The sequence below is a fragment of the Rana temporaria genome, chromosome 1, assembly GCF_905171775.1.
Source record: "Rana temporaria chromosome 1, aRanTem1.1, whole genome shotgun sequence".
In the NCBI taxonomy this organism is placed as follows: Eukaryota; Metazoa; Chordata; class Amphibia; order Anura; family Ranidae; genus Rana; species Rana temporaria.
This window is the reverse complement of record NC_053489.1, coordinates 205,979,704-206,005,393: the sequence shown is the minus strand read 5'-3', so window position 1 is coordinate 206,005,393 and position 25,690 is coordinate 205,979,704. Positions and strand designations below refer to the sequence as shown.

General features: G+C 44.8%; 1 protein-coding gene across 1 annotated transcript; it reads left to right on the top strand.

Moving 5' to 3' along the window:
- Nucleotides 1-858: 858 nt before the first annotated feature.
- On the top strand, nt 859-16,298 carry LOC120935924 (catechol O-methyltransferase-like). Its single transcript, XM_040347957.1, has 5 exons — nt 859-965; nt 5,883-6,054; nt 10,507-10,700; nt 12,007-12,138; nt 16,032-16,298. The coding sequence occupies exons 2-5, from the start codon at nt 5,916-5,918 to the stop codon at nt 16,209-16,211; spliced, it is 645 nt and encodes a 214-aa protein (XP_040203891.1). The 5' UTR covers nt 859-965; nt 5,883-5,915; the 3' UTR covers nt 16,212-16,298.
- Nucleotides 16,299-25,690: the final 9,392 nt, after the last annotated feature.

Below are 25,690 nucleotides of genomic sequence, written 5' to 3'. Positions count from 1 at the left end.
CTCTGCTGCCCAGACAGGCTGTGTGGGGATGTGATATCTAACAGCAACCCTGGAAACCTATACATCAGACCAAAAGTGGGACAACTGAGGTTGCACAAGGGGCAGAGGGACAGTCCCTCAAAATAAGGGACTGTTGGCAGGAATGTAGTACATCAATGTGCATCACAAAACATATTAAACTAATGCTGGCCACAGATCGAACCAATTCCCTCATCCACACATTCGAGGTGAATGGGGAAATCTCCCGCTGTTCTATTATAATCTGGCAGCAGGGACTTCTCTGCTGCCAGAATACATTGATCAGCACTGCATACTATTGACTGCAAGTGGCGATTGAGCAAAAATATACAGACAGACCTATTTCTGAGGAAATTATCACTAGATCAACTCCTCTTAAACAGGAATGGCCATACGTGGATCGAAATCTGGCTGGTGCCTGCTGAACTGGACGCATTTTAATCCATATATGGCCATCTATACAGTAGTTTTCACTTTTTGGCTTTATCCGTAACGTGCCACAAACTTTCTAATGCCTTTATTCAGCATAATCCGTTTGGCAGGCCTTCCTAACATGTAATCTAGTTAAATTCTTCTCAAAGCCCTGTTCAGAACAGCCCTGTATGAAATGGCAAGATTTTACAGACAAAAAAAATAATTTATTTGCCTAGCTCAGTTCTGATTACACATTCTGTGAGGGAGACTGAATTGACGGATTTGTATTAAGCAGAATGTTATGTGTTGAACACTGATAAATTGTGAAACTCATTCTTTGTCTGCCATGTGGACAAATCCAGTGGGCGTATGTGTCTACTTTCATCCTGCCAGGGATAGCAAGCGTTTTGCAATGTCATTGCTTAATTTTTCCTTACTGCAGATTGGCCAGGTCTAAAAAACAATAGAAAAAATAGCATGTGATTTGAGTCACTTCCTGACTGAGCGCTGAGACGTGTACATACATATACACTGTGAGTATGATTTATGGTAAATACTGCACTTGGGATAAACAAATGTCAGGAAACATAGGATGCTTGAAAATAATAATTTACTTTTACTTGAAAAACCATAGGCTTGTGTACTACAAATCTGTAAAAACATTAACATGCATTAGCGAAAAATCTTGTAGTTAAGTCAGGCAGACCAGAAGTGTAGACTGGGAGAGGAACATATTCAGAAACTCATTGCTTAAGCACTCTATATCTGAGCTGTAGTGTCTTTGATTGCTGTTCAGCCAACATCAGCTGGGCCTAAAACAAAGAGCCATTCATTCATGTGGTAACTGTACCAGGACTATACACATAACAGTGCAAGGTGTGCTGTGTCCAGTGCTTACCCTGCAGTGTCCCCATGGCTTTGTCAATGGAATTTACTAAGACTGGTGCACACAGAATCTGAAGTTGAACCAGCTGAAGTGAGAAGCTGATTGGTCACTATGCACAGCTGTGCTAGATTTTGCGCGCACCAGTTTTAGTAAATCTCCCTCATATTGTTATCTTTCAACAACTGTTGTTTTAAAGCTAAACTCCAAGCACAACGACTCTAGAGCAGTCGTAATTTTTTCCTGAAATAATAAACATGTTATATTTACCTGTTCTGTGCAATAGTTTTACACAGGGTTTACTTCCTCTTTAAGGATTGCGCAGTCTTCATTCTGATCCCTGCAAGGGGGGTTTGGAATTGATAACACAGTAGCTTGCAGGTTGGTTTGTATTCATGGGAACACATTTTGGCTTCACAGGTGATCAGTCAATGTATCAATGATGAAACATACAAGTGGTCAACACAGCCCAGAGATCAGGGTAGGCAACTGATGATCTTCATCGAAGAAACAGGCAGCTCTGGCCAAGCAATACACAGGTGACAGCAGGGCTGCTGTAAGAAATTATGGAGCCCCTTACAACCTACCTCACAGAGCCACCTGCAACCCCATCCAGTGGTGTCCCATACATTAAGGGTGCACAAGCACCACCCTCTCTGTCACGCCACCCCTTATGCATAAATCTATCCATGGCCACCGCAGCAACCCCCTATGTTTTTTTTATGTACCTGATTAGAGCCATAGGCTGTAATAGGCTTCAAAATAGGGTGGACTCGGAGCGCAAAGGCATTGCACTTGGAGCTCACCCCATCCCACCCAAAATGAATATTCGCTTTTCTAACACTGAACTGCCTCTCTGTCAATCAGGAAGAGCGGGTCTAATACCCATCACCTAGTTGGATGAAAGGACAGGTGCTCCTATTGGACGCCTAGCAGGAAGAAAGAAGAGATGCATGGAAATCATAGCTCGCCACTGCCTGACCCACTGCCCATCCCACAGCTTGCCGCTGTCACATGCTGAGCGGACACGCTACCAAGATGGGGTAAGTGCCGGTCAGACAGTGGGCAGGAACAGTTGCAATTCATGGCACAGTGGCTGCATTTGATGGGCACAGTGGTGGCAATTTATGAGCACATTGGCTGCATTTGATGGGCATAGTGGCTGCAATTTTTGGGCACAGTGGCTGATTTTGATGGTACAGTGGCTGCAATTGATGGACACAGTGGCTGCAATTGATGGTACAGTGGCTGCAATTGATGGCACAGTGGCTGCATATGATGGGCATAGTGGCTGCAATTGATGGCATAGTGGCTGCAATTTATGGCATAGTGGCAGCATTTGATGGGCACAGTGGCTGCATATGATGGGCACATTGGCTGCATTTAATGGCACAGTGAGGCGGCAATTGATGTTTTTTTTTCTGTACTTCTTAAAAAAAATTGCGCCCCCCCCCAAAAAAAAATTTGAGCACCAGCCGCCTCTGGCCCCGCCTCAAAACAAACTGCAGGTTTGTCACCGTTTACATATGCGTGTGAGACCAACGTGCGTGTTCACAATTGGGCATGAGCACGGGGGGACAGGGGGCTTTAAAAAAAAAAATTATTTTATTTATTTTATTAAATTTTATTTACACCGTGTCGTTAAATGTTTTTTTAACTCTCTTTTATTGCTATCAGATGAACACAGCTCAGCTGCAAACCCAAGTGTAAAGTAAAATCGGACGATTGTTTGCCTGATTTTCGTATACTGTGTACACCACTTTAGACTTACACCACAGACACAGGGACATTTTTGCTTCCAGTGATACAGGGGCATCTTTTTCTTCTAGTGACAACACCAACATGCAGGCATTTTTCCTCACACAGATGTATTTCTTTCCACATTACTGTTACCCCAATATTTTACTATTGCATAGGATGGCATGTCTACTGCTATTAAACGCATTTGTTACATATGTTTCGATAAGGCGTGCTGCACGTGTCGCTACAAACTGCATCCCACCCCCTACTCCACCAGTTTGACATCTTCGCCCTGGGCACTGGATGACCTTGTCCCAGCACTGGTTCCCACTATCATGTTATAAAAGTTGTCCTGGTGTTTTTTCTGCCCCCAGCCTCTATCCCCTGTTCATACATCTTCAGTGCAGCTGAGGCTGCAGAGAAAGGGACTGGGGAATCTGTGTCTTCAGTCCCTTTCCCAGGGAGATGTCAGGGGATCTATTTAGACCCCTAATATCTCACCAAAGCCCCTCAACAGAGCTGATATAAAAAAAAAAAAAGCATTGTGAAAAACAATTAAAAAGATAAATTGTATGAAATAATTAAAAAACATTGTAAAAAGCTATTGCTCCTCTGGCAGCAGAAAATATGGATGGAGGGCGGTAATCATACAGTGTACAATCTGATGTATAGATCATGGGCCAGATTCTCGTACTTTTGCGGCGGGCGTAGCGTAAGCCATTTACACTACGCCGCCGCAACTTACTGGAGCAAGTGCCGTATTCCTCAAGCACTTGCTCTGTAGTTTGCGGCGGTGTAGTGTAAAAGGCCTGGCGTATCCCCGCGTAATTCAAAGGGGGCGGCTTGTATTTAAATTAAGCGCACCCGTGCCGATCGAACTGCGCATGCGCCAGGCTTAAAATAGCCCAGTGCGCATGCTCCAGTTCTCGACGGAAAAAGTCGCATTCAAGAATGACTTAGGAAAACGACGTACCCGACGGGAAAAGACGTTGCGGACCCGACGCCATACTTAACATGGCATACGGCGGACTGGCGTAAGGTTACCCCTCATATAGCAGGGGTAACCTTACGCTTACGCAAACGACGGCTACGCGACGCGAATTCGTTCGGGAATCGGCGTATCAGGCTCATTTGCATAAACACATGAGACCTGAACGTAAACGCCACCTAGCGGCCGGCGGCAAATTACATTTAAGATCCGACAGTGTAAGTCGGATCTTGGCCGTATCTATGCGAAAATTATTCTAGGAATCACTCGCATAGATACCCGGGCCAAAAACAGAGATACGACGGTGTTTCCTGAGATACACCGTCGTAACTCTGCTGAGAATCTGGCCCCATGTGCTGTATGGAGGTGTGCTGGTATGACAGGAGGTGGACAGGTTTGTGGAAGAGGGGCTATTTGCGCAGGGTATTTTTGCTAGGAGGAGAAATAGGGGAGTTTGTGCTAGGAAGGGGTGAGGGGACATAGGTAAAGAGGAAGAATGGGGGCATTTGACCCCCATGTATCCTCCCCTACTGACTCCTGTCCTCCATCCTGCTGACTCCTGTACCCTTCCCTACTGTCTACTGTCTTCCGTCCTGCTGACCCCTGAAACCTTCCCTACTGACTCCTGTCCTTCGTCCTACTGACCCCTGTACAATGCCCATACTAACTCCTGTCCTGCTGACCCCTGTAACCTGCCCTACAGATTTCTGTTCTTCATCCTACTGACCCCTGTACACAGTGGTGTCTGGTGCTCAAAATTTTTTGGGGGGGCGCAAACGAAAAAAAAAAAAAAACTGTGCCCATCAAATGCAGTCACTGTGCCATCAATTGTCACCACTATGCCATGCCATCAAACGCAGCCACTGGGCCATGCCATCAAACGCAGTCACTGTGCCATGCCATCAAACACAGCCACTGTGCCATCAATTGTCACCACTGTGCCATGCCATCAAACGCAGCCACTGTGCCCATCAATTGTCGCCACTGTGCCCTTTAATTGTCACCACTGTGCCCTTTAATTGTCGCCACTGTGCCAATTGTCGCCACTGTGCCCCTTAAATTGTCACCACTGTGCCCTTTAATTGTCGCCACTGTGCTCATTGATGTCACTGTGCCCTTTAATTGTTGCCACTGTGCCCATTAATGCCACTGTGCCCTTTAATTGTCGCCAATGTGCAGATTGATGCCACTGTGCCCATTGTCGCCACTGTGCCCATTGTCGCCGTTGTGCCCTGTAAAATGCCTCTCCCCCGCCCGGCACTTACCTTTCTGGGGGTCAGCCATCCTCCTTTCACATCCCTCCATGTCTTCTCCCACCCTCGATGACGTTTCAGCCAATCAGGTTACCGGTAACCAGAACCGGTGAACCTGATTGGCTGAGACGCCTGTCAGTCTTATCCAAGGAACGCACCGCCGGTACATCCCGAGGATAAGCATTCGGAAGCCGACTACAGCCTGAGGGCTGTACTCGGAAAGCCTATCAGATCCGCTGGCTCTGATAGGCACTTCCGCACAGCCAGCCAGCTGCCGTTATTCAGGTGGCGCTACGCCCGCTCAAAGATACGCCAAGCTACCTGAATCTGGCCCAATGTGCATAACTATTCAACCCCCTAAAGTCAATACTTTGTAGAGCCACCTTTTGCGGCTATCACAGCTCCAAGTCACTTTGGATGAGTCTCTATGAGCTTTCCACATCTTACCACTGGGATTGTTGTCCATTCTTGTGCATTGCTTCATAAAGGCATGCTCAAGATGCTCTCTGCCTGCACTAGGGACCACAACAAAATGCATAAAATGTATCTGTGATAATGAGCCATTGCTGTCATTTTAACTCTCTAGGTACCAGGACTGAACTGAAGCTTTGCAGTATCTATGGCTGAAACTAGGGAACAGAGGATCCTGGAGTTTGTGCTGAAGAATGCAGTACGTGGCAACCCTCAGAGTGTGCTGGACCATATTGATAAATATTGCCGAGAAAAGGAATCGGCCATGAATGTGGGAGATGAGAAAGGTATTTCTGGAAGTGAAATGGGATCTACTGTACATTGTCTAAGAGGCGGTTCACACAGGGGCAACACGACTCTGGCCGCAACTTTGCGAGGCGACCTGGACATGACCTGAGCACGCACCACAGCGCGATTTGTGGCGACTTACAAGGCGACTTCAAGTCGCCTCCAGGACAGGCGACTTTCCAGTGGCCAATCAAACAACAATCACCTCTGTGGGAGGGAGGGGTTTGCCTGAGAAAACTATTTTCTCTTCCTGTATTGTTGCTTCAGTTAAGACACGATCCGACTTTGGAGGCAACTTCCATTGAAATCAATGGGTACAAGTCGCCTAGAAGTCGGATTGAAGTAGTACAGGAACCTTTTATGAAGTCGGAGCGACTTCAGTAGTGTACATTAAGACGGGTCTCATTGACTAACATGGAATTTGACATGTTGTGCGATTTGGGGCGACTTAAAGCCAGATCCCAAGTCGCCCCTGTGTGAACCGGCTAGTTATGTTTATATATAAACATAACTATATTTAAAAACGAAAATGATACGTGACACTGCATGTGTTAAAGCCCAACTCCAACCAAAACATGTATTATTTTTCTAGGTTTTGGTAGAGGGGTGAAGATTATAAACTTTGTCTTGGTTTTACTGATCTTTGCTCCTTTCAGGATTACTTTCTGTGTATTCTCCAATATAGGAAGTAAGGATAGCTCTTTGCAACAGAGCTCAGGATTGCTCAGGATCTGACAGCTCAGAGCTGCAGGGCTCAGGATTGTGGAACACACTGGGTTCAGGGATCAGAAGTAAATTACACAGACAGTGCAGAGTTCATGAATGCGTAACGCACAGGCCACTTTACAAAGTACAACCAAAAATTACCCCTCTTCCCAATACAAATACTCCTCTCTCCCAAGTCCAAAACCCTCACAGTTCAGATCTCCTCTAACATCCCTAAATCCACGCTTCCATCCCACTCCCTCAGTACCGACATCCCCTAGCACAGACCCCCTCAGTATAGACCGACTTCCCCCCAGCATAGACCCCTTAGTACAGTACAGATGGACTCCCCTTCTTAAATTCACTCATCAGACCACATGCAGTGGCAGTTCAGATAGAGTCCTCCCAAAGTTTTCCACAAAGGGGAGGATTGGCTAGAAGTTGAGCGGGACTAGAGCTGCATTTGATCCTGCTGTTTATCCATGACTGCTGACTATCCACAATACGCCTAGATTCCTTTGCCCTACCCACTGTGTCAGGGGAATGCTTGGGCTCTACTCTTGTATTGGCTAAGGGAAAGGCAAAGCCAACCAGGGATCCCCGACCACAGAGAGCTGTGAGAGGACTGGTCATGTGCTCTGCCTCTGCCATCTTGCAAACAACACCTCAAAGTAGGAATGTATGAATAAATGAATAGATTACATTAGCACCTGTCTGTCCTGTACTGGGAGGGTTCTGTTTCGACAGTCCCTCCGAGGAAGTTGGGTCCGTGTCGGCTTCGGTTGCTCGGACCACAGTACCTCAGTCCCCGTCTGGAGCCTAACGCCCCAGGGGATCAGGGTTTGGGTCCCTCTTCACAGGAGGACCACTTGACGTTGCACCCGTCTGCATGTTTTTGTGAACACTCTTTATGTCCTGTCTGCCTGTTGCCCTGAAACATGTACTTCCTGTCACCATAACCCAGTCGAGAGGTGCTGAGTCAGCACATCCCTCCTAATGCAACATACAAGTTACAGTGTGTAGTGACACGGGACAGAACTTTTTCGAAGGAACTCTGTACATTATTACTGCACACAGCAAAGGCTCATTGCTAAGTCGGGGAACTACCTTAATGTTAGATTGTTCACATGACCATAGTCTTGCCTGGTCCCAGATATTGATGAGCGTGCTCCGAACAAAAGGTACCCCCGCATGCAGGGCGAGTAGGCACCGCCCACATACAGGTTAGTCAGAATAAGTGTTGGGGGGGGGGAAGGAGCATTTTTCAGATTAGACAGGTTTGTAAGGTAAAGGGTTGGGTTAGGTAAAGGATTGGGTTAAGATTTTGTTTAAGTGCTAGCTAAAGATGGAGTTTTAGGTTTAAAATGTGTGTCCAAAATTTTGTTTAACCTTTTGAAAATCATGGGGAAGGGTTAGAACACATGTCAGGCCCCGTACACACGACCAAGTTTCTCGGCAGAATTCAGCCAGAAACTCGGTCGGAGCTGGATTCTGCCGAGAAATTTGGTCGTGTGTACACTTTTCAGCGAGGAAGCCGACGAGGAGCTCGTCGGGCCGAAAAGAGAACATGTTCTCTCTTTTCTCGTTAGTCAATGGGAAAAGTCGGCCCGCCGAGGGCTTCCACACTGAACTCGACGAGGAACTCGATGTGTTTGGCACGTCGAGTTCCTCGGTCGTGTGTACGGGGCCTCAGAGTTTTACTACTATCAGAGTCTCTGATACAGAGATTTCCTCCCCCACTTTTTAGTCCTGCTGATAACATTTTACCATACAGGAAGTGAGGGGAATTTTACAACAGCAACAGAGCCAGAAAATAAAACCTTTTGTTTTTTTTTAGGAGACTAGAGTAGGGGTAGAAGATTTTTTAAGTCTATCCATGTTGTTGTTGAAGATTTTCCCTCATTTCCTTCTGGTGAAACTATTGTCAGTCAGGCAGGAAGTGAAGGTTCAAGTCTTTTTTCGGAGCTCTGAATAACAGTAGAAACCAAAAGTGTCTCCAATTCTTCCTCAGTTTAACCAAAACTAGAAAAAAATGTTTTGCCTGCCACACACTTTAACTTAATCATAGTTTTAATAGAGGGGTTAAGGGTTACCGTTGCTCCCTCCATAGATACAGTGCACCTTAGGTCACATTAGCGTTGCTATTTTAAACTTGTCAACCCTGTTTTTTTTGCTGATTATTTGGGAAAAACTTTCAACCAAATAAGATATATAGCGAGTTGTGCAAGCTTCCAGAGAAAGCAATGATATCTTCAGATTTGTGTAGACCATAAGAAAATCACAAATCACAAAGATACCACTTTGATTATGACTGACACAAACCTAAAATGCATCTTTAGTTCTATAGTGTATAGTTTTAAAAATCAATACAGGCTTCATTATACCCCTTAAATAGTTCCTCTGTAGAAACAAATCCTCAGAAAGCATCATGTCTGGAGAACAAGCAGTTGATGTTCAGTACGGTGCAACAATAATCATGGCTGCGTTGTAATATGTGGATAAACAATATACAGTATCTCACAAAAGTGAGTACACCCCTTACATGCCGGCAGCACTCATACGTCTTTTTCCCAAAGACAACATCTGGATATGATGCTGAGCATGTGCACTCAACTTCTTTGGTCGACCACGGCAAGGCCTGTTCTGAGTAGAACCTGTCCTGTTAAACAGCTGTATGGTCTTGGGAACCGTGCTGAAGCACCGTTTCAGGGTCTTGGCAATCTTCTCATAGCCTATGCCATCTTTATGTAGAGCAACAATTCTTTTTTTGCAGATCCTCAGAGAGCTCTTTGCCATGGGATGCCATGCTGAACGTCCAGTGACCAGTATGAGAGAGAGAGCGATAACACCAAATTGAATACACCATTTACACCTGAGACCTTGTAAGACTAACGAGTCACATGACACCGGGGAGGGAAAATAGCTAGGTGGGCCCAATTTGGACATTTTCACTTAGGGATGTACTCACCTTTGTTGCCAGTGGTTCAGACATTAATGGCTGAGTGTTGAGTTATTTTGAGAGGACAGCAAACCTACACTGCTAAACAAGCTGTACACTTCAATACTTTACATTGTAGAAAAGTGTAATTTCTTCAGTGTTGTCACATGAAAAGATATAATAAAATATTTACAAAAATGTGAGGGGTTTACTCACTTTTGTGAGATACTGTATATGTGGGCACAAAGCACATGCCTAAAATTTTACCTGAAATGCATGTTAGCTCTTTTCAGCACAATCAAACATAATACACTATCCAAGAAAAAAAGATTCTTGCACTGCATAAAACATTTACCGGTAATTGCAGTGATATAAAAATCATCAAATACACAGAGGATTTAACAGCTAGACCACTGATTTTCCAGTAATAATTCAGTTTACATACAAAACCCATGAATTTAAGGATAATAGGGAACATGCATATGTAGGATCAACACTGTATTGTATTGTCTATAAATCTACGTGGTGCAGTTTTAGGAATTACATGTAAAAAATTAACTTTTTAAAATTATTTCATATTTTTGCCATATTTGAGGATGAATATGTTTGCATCTGTTAGGAAGTATGCATGTGTTGATTTTTTTTTTAAATATTGCTGTTGTAAAGTGTGTCTTGAGAAATCTTGTTGTATGTATACATGATAATAAAGTATTATATTATCTTAACATTTATGCATCATGTGTAACTCTTATTACTGCATTCACTATTTACATTACAGATGAATGTTTTATTGTTACTCCACTTTTAGGCCTGATCCTGGATAATGTGCTACAAGAAACGAACCCCTCCACGGTTCTAGAGCTGGGCACTTATTGTGGTTATTCCGCCATCCGTATAGCTCGCTTACTAAAGCCTGGAGCTCTGCTGCTTACCATAGAGATGAATCCTGCACATGCCGATGTGGCCAGACAAATGATTGAGTTTGCGGGAGTTAAAGACAAGGTACACTTGGCGTATAAAGTGTGCTCTGTACTGGGTTTAATCTTGGTCTTCAGTATCACTGAAGACCAAGATTAAACCCAGTACAGAGCATTTAGCGTTCCTGAAAGACTGCTTTGAGTTTTAAAACCCTCCCTCTCTCTCAAATTATTTGAGGTTTTAAAAAAATCAACTTGTATTTTAGGGAGAAAATAGGAAAGTAAAAGTATTTCCACAAAAGTTTTGGATTCACCATTTTTTTTATGGGTGGGAACTAATATCCATACTGCTTTTTACATTAGAAATGTGCAATGTGTTTCTGTTTTATATGTTTACACAGTATCTGTAGTGAATTTGTATAGTTTTTTAAATAACTAAGTAATTATTATCTATTTGACATCATTAAATCAGACTTTTCTCTACAGATGGCCATAGGCATTAATATGTATTGCGATTTTCAAATTCAATATGACCTGCCAGTTTTTAGTGCACAATAAAAAAATCTGTATGATGATGAACAATGTTTTCAAGCTCAAAAAAAAAAATCGATAGGCTATATAACCACTAACTATGTATTTTTGTGGTATTCCCCATAACCACAAAAATAATGGAAACATTTTCATTTCCATAATTCACACTGGTTTATAGCCATAAAATAAATAACATATGCTTTACATCTTCAGTAGATTTCCCTCTGTTATAGTGATAAGGTCTCTGTGTGCAGTGGCGTATCTAGGGTATGGCAGCCATGGCAAGTGCCATAGGCGCCATATGAAGGGGGCGCTGTTGAGTGGCTGGGCAGCAAGGCACTTACGCGGGTCTGAGGGTCTCTTCTTCCCTCCTCCCGAGCATAGGCAGGATCTCCTTTTCAGCACCTTTGCTAATGGACAATGGCAGCGCTATCCCTGCTGCGTTCAGCCACAGCCCTCCCCTGTTCTCCCAGGCTCTCCCATTCCATCTGGTTGGATTGGCAGCGCACAAAGAAGAAGGAGGAACATCGGTTTCTCCCTCTCCTCTGTGAAAACTGAGGCTTTAAGAGATGAAGATTTCATCACTTACAGTATTGGTTCTGCATTTACCTGGCCTTGGAGGGCAGAGGAGGGATCAGGGGAATAATAAACCCCAGATTTCTCTATAAAGAGGATATGTCACTACCCAAGGTATCACAAGGGATGCTAAATAACACTAGTTATGTTAGCTGTTGTTTTGTTAAGGTTATCTGAAAGATGGGTTTCAAATGTTTCGACAGGGGCGCAGTTTCAGTGCTTGCCATAGGTTAATTGGATTCTGCCCATATATCTGAATTTTAATCCATATAACTCTTCTGTAGGTAAAGATATTGCAGAATTCCACAGAACACATCATCCCCAAGCTAAAAGCAGAGCATGGCGTAGAAAACTTTGACTTTGTGTTCATTGATCATTTTGGAAACAGATATTTGCCAGATACAAAGTTACTCGAGGTAAGGGAAATTTTCTACACTATAAATAATAAAATGAGTAATGAGTTTTTTTTTTTATTTCAATGGTTTTAAAAAAAAAATCAGTAGAAAAGGTAATACTTAACAGGTACATTCATTTCAATTTAGATACAGTTGTTCATCAGGATACAAAAAATTCTCAACGAAGAAGATCATACAGTCAATATGAATTTTACTATATTCAGAACTCAGAAACAAAAATATGCCTTCTCCTGCCCAATGACATTTCACCCCCACCCAACAACTTGTCTCATGAAGGAGGAGGTGGGGATAATGTTGCGGTGCATCGACTGATAACCAATGGTTCTATTCAAGCCCTACGTATGGGGGACCAGTGGGGACAAACAGCGTCCCTGTCATTCTCCTCTTGCAGTACATCCCCAGTGTACTGGAATGGGTGCATAATGTACCATATGATGCTTCATTTGACCGTGTGGCCTTGGAAAACAAAAAGAGCGTGATGCCGCTTACACACGATCGGACATTCCGCCAACAAAACCGTGGATTTTTTTCAGACGGAATGTTGGCTCAAACTTGTCTTGCATACACAGGATCACACAAATGTTGTTGGAAATTCCGAACGTCAAGAACGCGGTCACGTACAACACTACGACGAGCCAAGAAAAGTTCAATGATTCTGAGCATGCATAGGATTTTTGGCTACAGACGAACAGAAGAACTTTTGTTGTCAAAAAAATTGAGAACCAGCTCTCAAACATTTGTTGTTGGAAATTCTGACAGCAAATGTCCGATGGAGCATACACACGGTCGGAATATCCGACCAAAAGCTCACATCGAACATCTGTTGTCGGAAATTCCAACTGTGTGTACGCGGCATAAGAAAGAGAAAAAGAGAAGGAAGACAGAGAAAAAGAAGAGATGTAGAAAAGCAATGCAAAGGAAGATGTGCACTCTAGTCTGTAAAACAGTAATGTTATGCCTCTTTTCCACTGAGCGGATCGTTTCGGTACAGTAAGCTATTTTGGGTGTTTTCATTATGAAAGAGGCCCATAAAACCGAACCATACCACACCATTCTGGGTCCTGCTTCAGATGTGGGGCCATAGAAAATGGAACAGTTTGGTTAGGGTGGAGCTACAATACATTACACTGATTGGTGTACACTGGACACGCTAGGCATTTTTTCTAAACCCTGTATGGCCCCTGGCAGTCCGACATGCAGTGGAAACGCTCACCAGAATAGACCGGACCATTGTAACCGTTCACAACTGTACGGATCCGAACCATTCCGCTCAGTGGAAACGAGGCATAAATGTCCTACGCGGCACCCGAGACATATTTAATCCATGGGTCCCAAATTATGTGAAAAAAAGGCAATTTTATAATTTAGGACTGCTGAAAGGTGTTCATTCACCATCGTAGAAGACTTCCATGATCTGGCGATTGCAATCCTGGCTACCAGAAAAATGTATGTTACGAGCCACAAGCGCATATGATCCCTTGTAATGAGAGATCAATTAGAGCTGGTAAGCAAGCCATTTTGCTGTTGTGGAGGCACTGATGTTTTAACGATCACTATGATGGTGGACGGTGCAGAATGACATCAGGATTAACATATCACATCATTTGTTTTATATGACTGAATAGCGCAACCTATATGGTTTTCATGTTTTTTCACTATGTATATGTCTCACAGGAGGTTTGTTGCTTATATATACAATTTTTTATGTTAGATCATTCTTTAGCACGTTTTTTTTTTTTTTACACGTTTTTAACCACTTAAGCCCCGGACCAATATGCTGCTAAATGCCCAGAGGCGTTTTTACAATTCGGCACTGCGTCGCTTTAACAGACAATTGCGCGGTCGTGCGACGTGGCTCCCAAACAACATTTGCGTCCTTTTCTTCCCACAACTAGAGCTTTCTTTTGATGGTATTTGATTGCCTCTGCGATTTTTATTTTTTGCGCTATAAACAAAAATAGAGCGACATTTTTGAAAAAAAAACAATATTTTTTACTTTTTGTTATAAGAAAAAATGGATAAACTAAATTTTAGTCAAACATTTAGGCCAAAATGTATTCAGCCACATGTCTTTAGTATAAAAAAAAATCGCAATAAAAAAAAATTAGCTTCCTAGCGGCAACAGTGACACTAATACAGCGATCAGAAAAATGATCGCTTAGTGACACTGGCAATAGGGAGTGAAAGGGTTAACTAGGGCGGTGATCAAGGGGTTAAAACTTTATTAGGGGGGGTACGGGGCTACCCTGGACCTAACACTAACTGGCTGTCACACTAACTGTCACACTGACACTAAATGCAGTGATCAGTACATATATGATCACTGCATTCAGTGACAGGGGGGTGGGGGGGGGTGATCGGAAGGGGTTAAATGTGCCTATGTGTACTGGTGTCAGTGTAGTGTTAGGTGTGACTTACTGTGACTCTTCTCTCATCTCGGCGGTTTGAAAATACCGCCAAAATGAGAGCTGCATCACTTCCTCTGCTTATGTTTACATTTTACAGGCAGAGGAAGTGACACGGCGGCGGCTCACAGGATTGGCTGGAAGCGATCACGAGGGGGCGGACAGAAACAAACAGCCGTCCCCTCGAGTCGGGTCGCTCCCGGAGGTAAGCCGCCCGCCGCATGCAGCGGAGGGGGTCCCGATCGGACCCCCGACCCGCTAGAAGGCAGGGACGTATATATACGCCCATCTGCCTGTACGTGCCATTCTGTGGACGTAAATGGTCGTGCGGCGGGCGTTAAGTGGTTAATGTAAATTATTATAATAACCTTTGCATTACACTTGAGGAGTTAAACAATGATGCTGCACAGATATGTGCATTTTGATGTGTTGACAGTAATGCCACATACATGCGGTCAGAATTTCCGACAACAAATGTTCGATGTGAGCTTTTGGTCGGATATTCCGACCGTGTGTAGGCTCCATCGGACATTTGCTGTCGGAATTTCCGACAACAAATGTTTGAGAGCTGGTTCTCAAATTTTCCGACAACAAAAGTTCTTGTCGGAAATTCCGATCGTCTGTATGCAATCCTGAAGCACAAAAATCCTACTCATGCTCGGAATCAATTCGACGCATGCTCAGAATAATTGAACTTAATTTTTCTTGGCTTGTCGAAGTGTTGTACGTGACCGCGTCATTGACGTACGGAATTTACGACAACATTTGTGTGACCATGTGTATGCAAGACAATTTTGAGCGAACAATCCGTGGGGAAAAAAATGCAGTTTTGTAGTCAGAATGTCCGATCATGCGTACGCGGCATTACTCTACAATCTACATGTACATTGAGATGCTATCCTAAAAAAAATTGCACATAGTACCATGCATTAATGTGCTCTAAGGTATGGAGCTAGCCTTTTAGTGATGGTTTATCTTGTGACAGAAATGAATGCTACAGGTATTCTCTCATATTTATTTAGAAATGACACCTCTTCACTGTGGGGACCCTACAAGTTTCTTGTAGGGTCTCGTTGGAGAATTTAATGTATCAATGTGTAAATTGGTATCTAGAGGTTTTTATTTTGTCAACAACTCTTTGTGTTCAATCAGTAGCTCAAGAGTTTGAGATAGTATTTACAATAGATATCAAAAGTATTCAAAGGTCAGGTTTCTGTGAGGTAAAAAAAAATGAGACAAAGATAAATCATTTCAGAACTTTCAACCTTTTATGTGACCTATAAACTGTATAACTTAATCGATTAACAAACTGAAATCTTTCTGTCAGTGCTAAATGGCTCAACAGATAAAGTGAAACTGTTACAGAGGAAATTTTGAAAAACAAAGCCTACAGTGTTATTGCCGGTAACAGACTGCATTATACTGTATATGTCATTTTTGATTTGCCCATAGTTTCACTTTAACTCATTTATCATTCATCTTCAACAGGAATGCTGCGTTCTCAGAAAAGGAACAGTGTTATTAGCAGACAATGTTTCCTTCCCGACGTCTGCAGACTTCTTGGAACATGTCAGGACAAGCGGCCACTATGACTGTACCAACTATCCTGCTCATTTAGAGTACTCAGATAAGCCTGATGCAATGGAAAGGGCTGTGTATAGGGGGTAGCTGTAAACAGTAGAAATTATATAATATTAAGAAACCCACAAAAGTAAAAAAAAAAAAAAAACACATTATTAAAGTAACTTCAGCAAATCTGTTTGTAATTTCTTTTATTTATAAAACTAACAGGTACATTACAATGGGTCACAATATAAATCAGTGCATCATTTTTCATAGATAAAAAGGTATAAAATACAAATTATACTTAACAAAAAATGTAAATGTAGCGCTACCCACGCAGGAGCCGCTGATTTGTTTTGGGATCGGCGTATTAAGTTACCCTGTAGTATGTCTAGGGGTGATAGCAGTGAGTCAAAACAGTGAGCGAATGTCCAGACAGTGAATAAAGGTTTTTTCCAATGCTTTATTCTCCAGGCCAACACGGACAACATCAACATAAATTGGGAAGGACAAGGTTGATGAAGAGAAAGAGAGAGAACCTTGCAGTATCAAGCCTGGATATTGAATGGAGCAGTCAGTATTGCTCTGTATAGTACCAAGTTGTAACTCGTCGCCACTCCCAAATAGAGTGGGTAAAGTGCTCCCGGACAGACCCCCCTCAAGATCCTGGCAGCCGAGATGTCACTTAGGATTTCTGGGAGGAACAGGCCTCTCTCACAGACCCGGCTCGGGCCTCAGCCACAGGCCCGGCTCGGGCCTCAGCCACAGGCCCGGCTCGGGCCTCAGCCACAGGCCAATTACAATGACTGAGCTAGATGGATAAATGGAGCGAATCCTCCCAGTAGTTTTCTGCATTGGTCACCAGATGACAGCAAACATACCTGTCAGCACTCTGGTCACCGGATCCCCAATTGGTTTGTTCAGGCTCTGTTGGACAACCTGCCTCCGGGTCCTCCTCAAACCGACTCCCCAATCGAACGGCACCCAGCCTGGGATCCTTTCAATAGAACCGGGAACCCAGTAAGTCACTGGGGTCCCCTCGCACCTCCGGATGAGGTTCCAAGTAGTCTGCAACTTTAGCCAGGTGGGCCACGCCGGCGGGGTCCATGGATGCGCGCACCCTGAAGGTGGATGCCGCACCTGTAACGGGGACCCCGCGAAGATTTTAGAACACATGACCCCTGTCACAGATATACCCTTCCCCAGCATGCCCCCGAGGGAAAAACTCCTCTAATTGGCTGCTGGGGAGAATTTGCTCTGCCAGAACCCCTCTGGCGCCAACTGCCAGCCAGGGGTGGTATCACATCCCTGGAATACAGACTGACCCAGTGGACATTTCTGAAACGACAGAAATGTTCAAATTGTGTATGGGAGCAAAATAACTCTCCCATTCCCCACTAACTTTAGGGTAGTGCCCATGCTGAAAGCAAGGGGGCGCTACATAAATAAAAAAGCGATACTGACAAAGTTTGCTATCCTGACGTTTATCCAGAAAGAGTTCAAATGTTGTTTCAATACTCTACATCTGTGTTAAATGACTACAGCAAATTTGCCTTTCACTGATTGCATGTCTTAAACCACAATATAATTTAAACATAAACCTTAACAGCCTCAAAATACTGTATTTATCAGCGTATAACACGCACCCTAACTTTAAGAGGGAAGTTTCGGGAAAAAAAACTTTCCACCGCACCCTGCGTATAACACGCAAGCACAGTTTACCCTCTATTTTCAGGGTAAAAAAAGTGAGTGTTATACGCCAATAAATACAGTATATAAATCGACTTTATGTACTAAATGCCTTTGTAAAACCAGATATTATCTTGTGAAAAAGAGGGGTGTACTGCGCTAATTTGATAAATAGTAAAACGGCAACTAAAATGTTATACAACACTAATAATAATGGTCAAAGGAAGAGCTGCTCTGTTGTATCTTGTAAAAGTAGTGGTGACATAGTCTGTGCAGAGAGAGCAAAGCTGTTGAAGGGACCAAGCAGCTCCACCCACTACAGGTTGCCGGCATAAAAAATTTGATTTTTGTTCTTATTAGTAAAATCCATTTCTTGAAGTACATCACGGGACACAGAGCAGGCTATAATCATGACCATATGGACACTGATAGACCAATCAAACAGGAAGTCCTCTCCTACATAACCCCTTCCATACGGAAGTACTTCAGTTTTGTAGCAAGCAAGGAACCCCCAGAAAGAGGGGAGGGACATCTGTGTTCCGTGACGTACTTTGAGAAATAGATTTTTAGAGGTAAGTACATAAAAATTCTATGTTCTTTATCGTACATTCAAGACACAGAGCAGGCTATAATCATGACCATCCGAGATGTCACAAAGCAATGCACCTGGAGGGGAGGGGAACACAGAAAAAACCTCCATCATGCCCAAGAAAACTGCTTTACCTGACAATTGCACAGTTGTGCGACGCTGTACCCAAATAGAATGTATTTCCTTTTTTCCCCACAAATAGAGCTTTCTTTTGGTCTGATTGCAGTTTTTATTTTTTACGCTATAAACAAAAAAAAAAAGACAGAGAATTTATAAAAAAAAAAAAAAAAGATATTTTTTATTTTTTCTATAAAACATATTCATAAAAAAATCGAATTTCTTCATCAAATTAGGCCAATATGTATTCTGCTACATGTTTTTAGTAAAATAAAATCCCAATAAGCGTTGATTGGTTTGCGCAAAAGTTATAGCGTCTACAAACTATGGGCTTTTTTTTTCTCTCTCTAGTAACGGCAACAATCAGTGATTTTAGCAGGACTACGATATTGTGGCAGACAAATCGGACACTAAGTGACACTTGACACTTTTTGGGGACCAGTGACAAAAATACAGTGATCAGTGCTAAAAAAAATGCACTTTCACTGTACTAATGACACTGGCAGTGAAGGTGTTAACATCAGGGGCGATCAAAGGGTTAAATGTGTTCCCTGGGAGTGCTTTCTTACTGTGTGGGGGATGTTTTGACAGTAGGAAGACAGAGATCCGTGTTCCTTACTAGTAGACGACGATCTGCCTTGTTTACATCTCTCTTGGAACAATCCTCGGGTTCCCAGCGGCCATGATTGGCTCCTACCATGTCCAATCACAGTGGGAGTGGGCTCTGACAGCACATGTACGTTCCTCAGAGCCAGAGAAAAAAAAATCATGTACAGGATTTTACCGCAGTATATGTACGTGGGGCGGTCCTTAAGCAGTTAACTGCAGATCATTATCCTTGCACCATCCCCATAACATATCTATTTCCGCCTGATATAGAACCCATAGGTGTGTGCAAGCCTATTGCATTAGGGTGTGCACCATAAAGCTCAAACACACACACATTCCTCTGCAGCCTCAGCTGCATGGGGCAGTGAATGACTGGGAAGTGCTCTGTGATGAGTGGCTTCCTGTTCATTCACAAGCTGAAGCACAGTTTACTATGCTTCAGTTATGGATAGATACAGTGAGCAAGTGTGTTCAATCCTTTAGAAAAAGAAGGGACCTATAAACTTACATATTTACTAGCCTCTTCCTCTGGTCTCCATCCTGAAACTCCCGCAGCAGCAGGGGGAGATGAGAGGAGGGAAGCCAGCAGCATTGCTGGGCGGGGGAAAATCGGCACCACACATAGTAATTTGGGTGTGCCCGGGCACACCCGGCACATCCCCTGTCCACACCTATGATAGAACCTCAATTATTTGAAATCCTGCCTATAATAGTACTGTCCTCCACAAATATAATACAATTTTCCTCATAAGGAACAACATAATCAATACACGATAAAGAATAGTGGACTTAACACACATCCCTGTGGGGTACCTGTATGTAAAAATAACATAGAAGACTGGTCAACAGCCTGTATAGTTCCCAACTACATAAAAATGTCCTATTTATGACAGGCTGTGTGCAGACACGAATATGTAATGGAAGATGTATTTTTTTTTTTTTTTTTTTTTTATGACTGAGGTTTACATTTTTATTTAGATGGTGTTATTAAAACATACATGTGTACTTTAAAAAAAAAAAAAAAAAAAACTGGATGTTTTTTCATTTATTTATAAGCCCTGCAATATGAGAATAAATCTGATACTTCAGTGTCAAATCCTATTGTCTTCCAGCCCCCCACTTAGTGGCGTTGCTATGGGGGTGGCAGGCTAGGGGGGGGGGGGGAGAACCACACCAATGCACTGGCCTTATCAGTGCCCTACTGCCTGTCCTGCTTGCACTCCATAGCAGCAGGACAGAGCACTGTGGCAGGCTAGCCTGGGGGGGGGGGGGGGGGGAGAAGTGAACACCTAAAATAAACTACTACCCTGCTCAGAGCCCTTCTTCTCTTCTCCATCTTCACTGCAGGGCTCTGTGGTAGGCTAAATAGTAGACCTGGCCAAGAGGGAGGAGGAGTAAGAAACTAAATCTGGACTACGAATATTGCGTAGTATATGTAATGTGCTTAGCCAGAATCTGCCTCTCTCCCTGCTCCTGTTGTCTAGCTGCTGTCCTGCTAACTCTTAATTGGCCTCCAGGAAATAGTAAGTGAAACTGCTAAAGAATTATTTTCGTTCTACAATGGGACAGTCAAGTGACTTAGCGAAATGCATTGATTTCGAAGATGTTATTCAAAATTTTGCAGCTGTGAAGGCCAGGAAAGTAAAGTTCTGATTTAGTCAAGATGTCAAGTAAATACTTGTGCATTTGTTGCTGTTTATTTTTGTGGTATTTCATTATTTCAGTAAAGTTTATCATTAACCACTTCCATACAGGGCACTTACGCACCTTCCCGCCCAAGCCAATTTTCAGCTTTCAGCACTGTCGCACTTTGAATGAAAATTGCGCGGTCATGCTACACTGTACCCAAACAAAATTGGTGTCCTTTTTTCCCCACAAATAGAGCTTTCTTTTGGTGGTATTTGATCACCTCTGCGATTTTTTTTTGCGCAACAACTAAAAAAAGACAGAAAATTTTGAAAAAAAATAAAGTTTTTATTTTTTTCTGTTAATCCTTTTTTGTAAATAAGTAAGTTTTCTCTTTCAATTACGGGCACTGATATGGCGGCACTGATGGGCACTGATGAGGTGGCACTGATGGGCACCGATAAGGTAGTACTGATGGGCACCGATGAGGTGGCACTGATAGGCGGCGCTGGTATGCGGCACTGATGGGCGCTGGTATGCGGCACTGATGGGCACTCATAGGCAGCACTGATGGGCACTCATAGGCGGCACTGATGGGCACTCATGGGCGGCACTGAAGGTCACTCATAGGCGGCACTGAAGGTCACTCATAGGCGGCACATATGGGTGGCACTGATGGGTACTTATGGGTGGCACTGATGGGTACTTATGGGTGGCACTGATGGGCACTGATAGGTGGGCACTGGGCACGAATTGGCACTGTGGGGTGGCACTGATGGACACTGTGGGGTGGCACTGATGGACACTGAGGGGTGGCACTGATGGATCCATGTTGTCAATCGGTGCCCATTTGTGGGCACTGATTGGCATCTTTTTTTTTCTGTATTTTTTTTTATTTATATTTTTTTTACTATTTTTTTTTGCCCATTTTTTTTATTTTATTTTAATTCCCTGGTGGTCCAGTGTGGCGATCCGAGGGGGGGCTGCGCTGATAAACAATCAGCGCGAACCCCCCTTTTCAGGAGAGCCGCCGATCGGCTCTCTTCTACTCGCGTCTGTCAAACGCGAGTGAGGAAGAGCCATCAACGGCTCTTCCTGTTTACATCGTGATCAGCCGTGATTGGACACGGCTGATCATGTGGTAAAGTGTCTCTGTGAGAGACACTTTACCTAGATCGGTGTTGCGGGGTGTCAGACTGACACCCCGCAACAACGATCGCCGCGATGCGCGCCCCCGGGGGCACGCAGCGGCTCAATATCCTGAGGACGTCATATGACCTCCAGTCAGGATTAGGCAACCACTTTGCCGCCGTCAATCTGTCATTGGCGGGCGGCAAGTGGTTAAAATAAACATAGTTAAAATTTTTAGTTCTATTATTTTCATATGATATTGTTATTGTAATTAAAATGTGCTAGTTGCTTTATAGTTGTCAGCGGCACTACTATTGTCATTATGTGCAGTGTTATATGGAAAACATGGGATGACACCATGTTTTACCACACCAGGTGACAGCAACCCTAGTGACGCCATTGCCCCCGCAGCTTTTACAGCTCATGCTGACAGTGCTTGAGCCCCTTGCCTACAGTCAAAGGCCCGGATTCACGTAACACTTACGCCGACGTATCTCGAGATACGCTGCGTAAGTGTAAATGTGCGCCGTCGTATCTGTGCGCTGTGCCCACAGAACTAGATACGCCTGAAAATAGGCTTCTTCCGACCAACGTAACTTTCCTACGCCGGCGTATCGTGGGCGCATATTTACGCTGGACGCGTCTGGCGCTCCCATTGATTTCCTATTCAAATATGCAAATGAGGGAGATACGGTGATTCACGAACGTACGTGCGCAGGCTACGCGTGGTGCGCATAAGTTCAACGTCCGGCGTAAAGTTATTCCACATAAAGCAGGTGTAACTCAGCACCAGACCTGCACAGGTAAGCTGGAGAACAGCTGCACAGCACCGTTACGGACGAGCTGAGCAACCACACTTGCAGGACACCACATCTGTTTGCCAAAATGCCAGGCAGGGCCACCACCAGGAATTATGGGGCCCCTTACACAGCTTCAGGCATGGGCCTGGGGGGTGCTGCACCGAATTGAGAAAGACGAACTAAAGAAAAATATATAGAAAAAAAAGGAACTAAAAAGATTAAAAAAAGAAATAAAAAAATATCCAAATATTTTTTTTTCAATTTTTTTTTAAAAAAGGGGGGCTTGCCATCTGGGGTCCTGTGCTCACACACACCACATCCATTGGATTAGCTCAAGTCCACCATGCAGTACTTGGGAGCAGCAACGCCACGCCAAGGCCCCAATGGCGTTACTGTCCATTCATACCACATTCACACAGTTGTGGGGATAACCTCTCCCCGACGACCCAGGGTGACACACCTTGCTGGCAGGCATGTCACCCACACATTCACACACCAGTCACACTGTCCGTTTGCATACAGAGCTTTCTCCTCAGCTCTGACGTGTACACAGGCAGGGAGGAAGAGGGACACCAACTACACTACAGCACCTGCCCTGAGGTATGCACCAGGAGTATTGCACAGGAGGGAGGCATAGTAGTTGGGGGGGGGGGAGGGGGTGGCATTGGCAGGTAACAATTATGCTGCCAGGAGATATTTTTTTTAGGGGGGTTAGAGAATAGGTGCTAGGGGGTGCTCTTAGTTTTGGGTTAGAAAGGACTTGTACTAGAAGTAGGAGGGGGGCAGATATCAAGTTTGACCCCCTGCGCAATTCCTCTCTCTTCCCAAAGCACTCCCCTAGCACATATCCTTTAACCCCCCCAAATCAAAGATCCCATCCCAGCTCCATCCATCCCCCAATCCCATCCTGGCTCCACCCACCCACCAGTCCCATGCTCAAGCCATCCATCCCCCCTGATCCTATCCTGGCTCCATCCATCCCCCCTGATCACATCCTGGCTCCATCCATCCCCCCTGATCCCATACCCACTCCATCCACCCCCCCCCCCCCCATCTCAGCCACGATCCATCCACCCCCCCATCCCGGCTCAATCAAACCCCCCGATCCCACCCCAGCTCCATCCATCCCCCACCCTATCCCTCCGATCCCATCCCGGCTCCATCCAGCTCTATTCACCATCCCGATACAATCCCAGCTCCATCCATTGTGGTAGAGGTTAAGGGGGAGAGCTGCACCAACACACTAGCCGGATTAGTGTCAGGGTGGGGGGTGACGCCCACCCTAGCGACTCCACAGCACCTTCGGTAAGTGGAAGAGCGGGTTTGATAATAAAGTTGTCAGTACTTCCACCCAGAACAGGGCCTCTGTGAGGAAAGGGGGATTCCTTTTTCTGGGTAATAAACCAGTAATCTAATCAAAGTAATTGAGAGCAGAGGAACTACTCCAATCAGAATATCACATTAACCAGAAGTATATAGATCATGGGTCTTCAAACTACGGCCCTCCAGTTGTTCAGGAACTACAATTTCCATCATGCCTAGTCATGTCTGTGAATGTCAGTGTGTTACAATGCCTCATAGGTTGTGTAGTTCTACAACAGCTGGAGGGCCGTAGTTTAAGGATCCTTGATATAGATGCACAACAAGCGCATACTTGGCAACAGTCCCGATTTCCCTGTGACAATCCAGATCGGAGGCCGTCCCGATTATAATCCTGGGATTTTGCCTTTGTCCCGGGAATGTTTTTGGCTCCGCAGCTGCTTCTGGCTCCAAACAAATGCCCGCCGGCGCTGCCGCAAGATCTCTTTCTGGGCTAGCAGGTTCTTTCCCCTTGTGTTCAGTGGAGAGGGGAGGAGGCTCAATCCGTGCAGCCAATGAATCGGCTTCTCTCTTCACAATTCTCCTGCACACTGAAGCCAGGGTTAGCTGCACAGATTGGCCCCTCCCCTCTCCACTGAACATAAGGAACGAGAGACACATGGAGCTGCAGCCAACCCTCCGTCTCATGGCCGTGGAGTTTGACAGGTTGGAGCTTTTGACAGAACATCAATCTGTAAGAGGTACTGTACTCAGGACAGATGATGGAAGGAGGCACTGCGCTGGGGAGGGGCAGAGCACTGAAGCACCTCCTACATGGGGAGGGTGGATGCAATCCAATGACGTCATTTCACCTGGAAGGATGGTTTCAGCAGGGACTACGCTGTGCTGCCCGACAGATACTGGGGGCCGGCCCATGGTTGAGTCTGAGCCATCTGGAAGGGTGCTCCTGGTGAGGATGGGTGCTGCGCTTGGTCTTGGTCTTTTTGCTGAGTTCTAGTCTGGCCTTCTGGCTGGCTGGTGTAAGTGCCATCTCTGTCAGCGATCCGGTAGGAGGAGCTGGTAATGCCCTGGGGTAAAACGGGGTAGGACCATGCAAATCCGCCGGGTTGACAGAGGGTCTGGAGGGGCTAGTATTGGTGGAGGCTGCTACCTGAGCGGCAGTCCTCCCCAAGAAAACCTTGAAGGACTCTCTAGCTGGCAGGGGTGGAGGGCTGCACTGGCCGGTCGGGGGGTCGGATATGGAACGAAAAGCCTATGGTGCATGTGCCCCTGGAGTGGCAGTCCAGGGGTATCTGAAGATCACTGTGTGTGAGGGACACATTGATTTAGGATACCACGGTCACTGCACCAGATACACGCTTTTTTAGCACCTGCCTCCTGGGCCGGGCCTTTTGGCTAGGACCGGAGGAATATTTTATTCCTGGCCGGAGGGCCTGGTCATTGTACACCACAATGACCACTTCTTCACTCTCCTCTCCACTATCCCTTCCCCCACTTTCTTTTATTTTAAGCCTATGTTTGTTAAAGTGTGCACCTGCCCAGCCATAACAATACAGTCCATCGCACCGGAAGCAGTGGCGTGATGGAGAGCGCCACAAAGGCATTTTTTTGCTGCCAATGTAGCGCCTTGTCTGCAATCCCGTGATTGCAGACGTGGCGCTACCCACACTGCACTGTGCCCGGCGCTCGGACACAGTGCACCT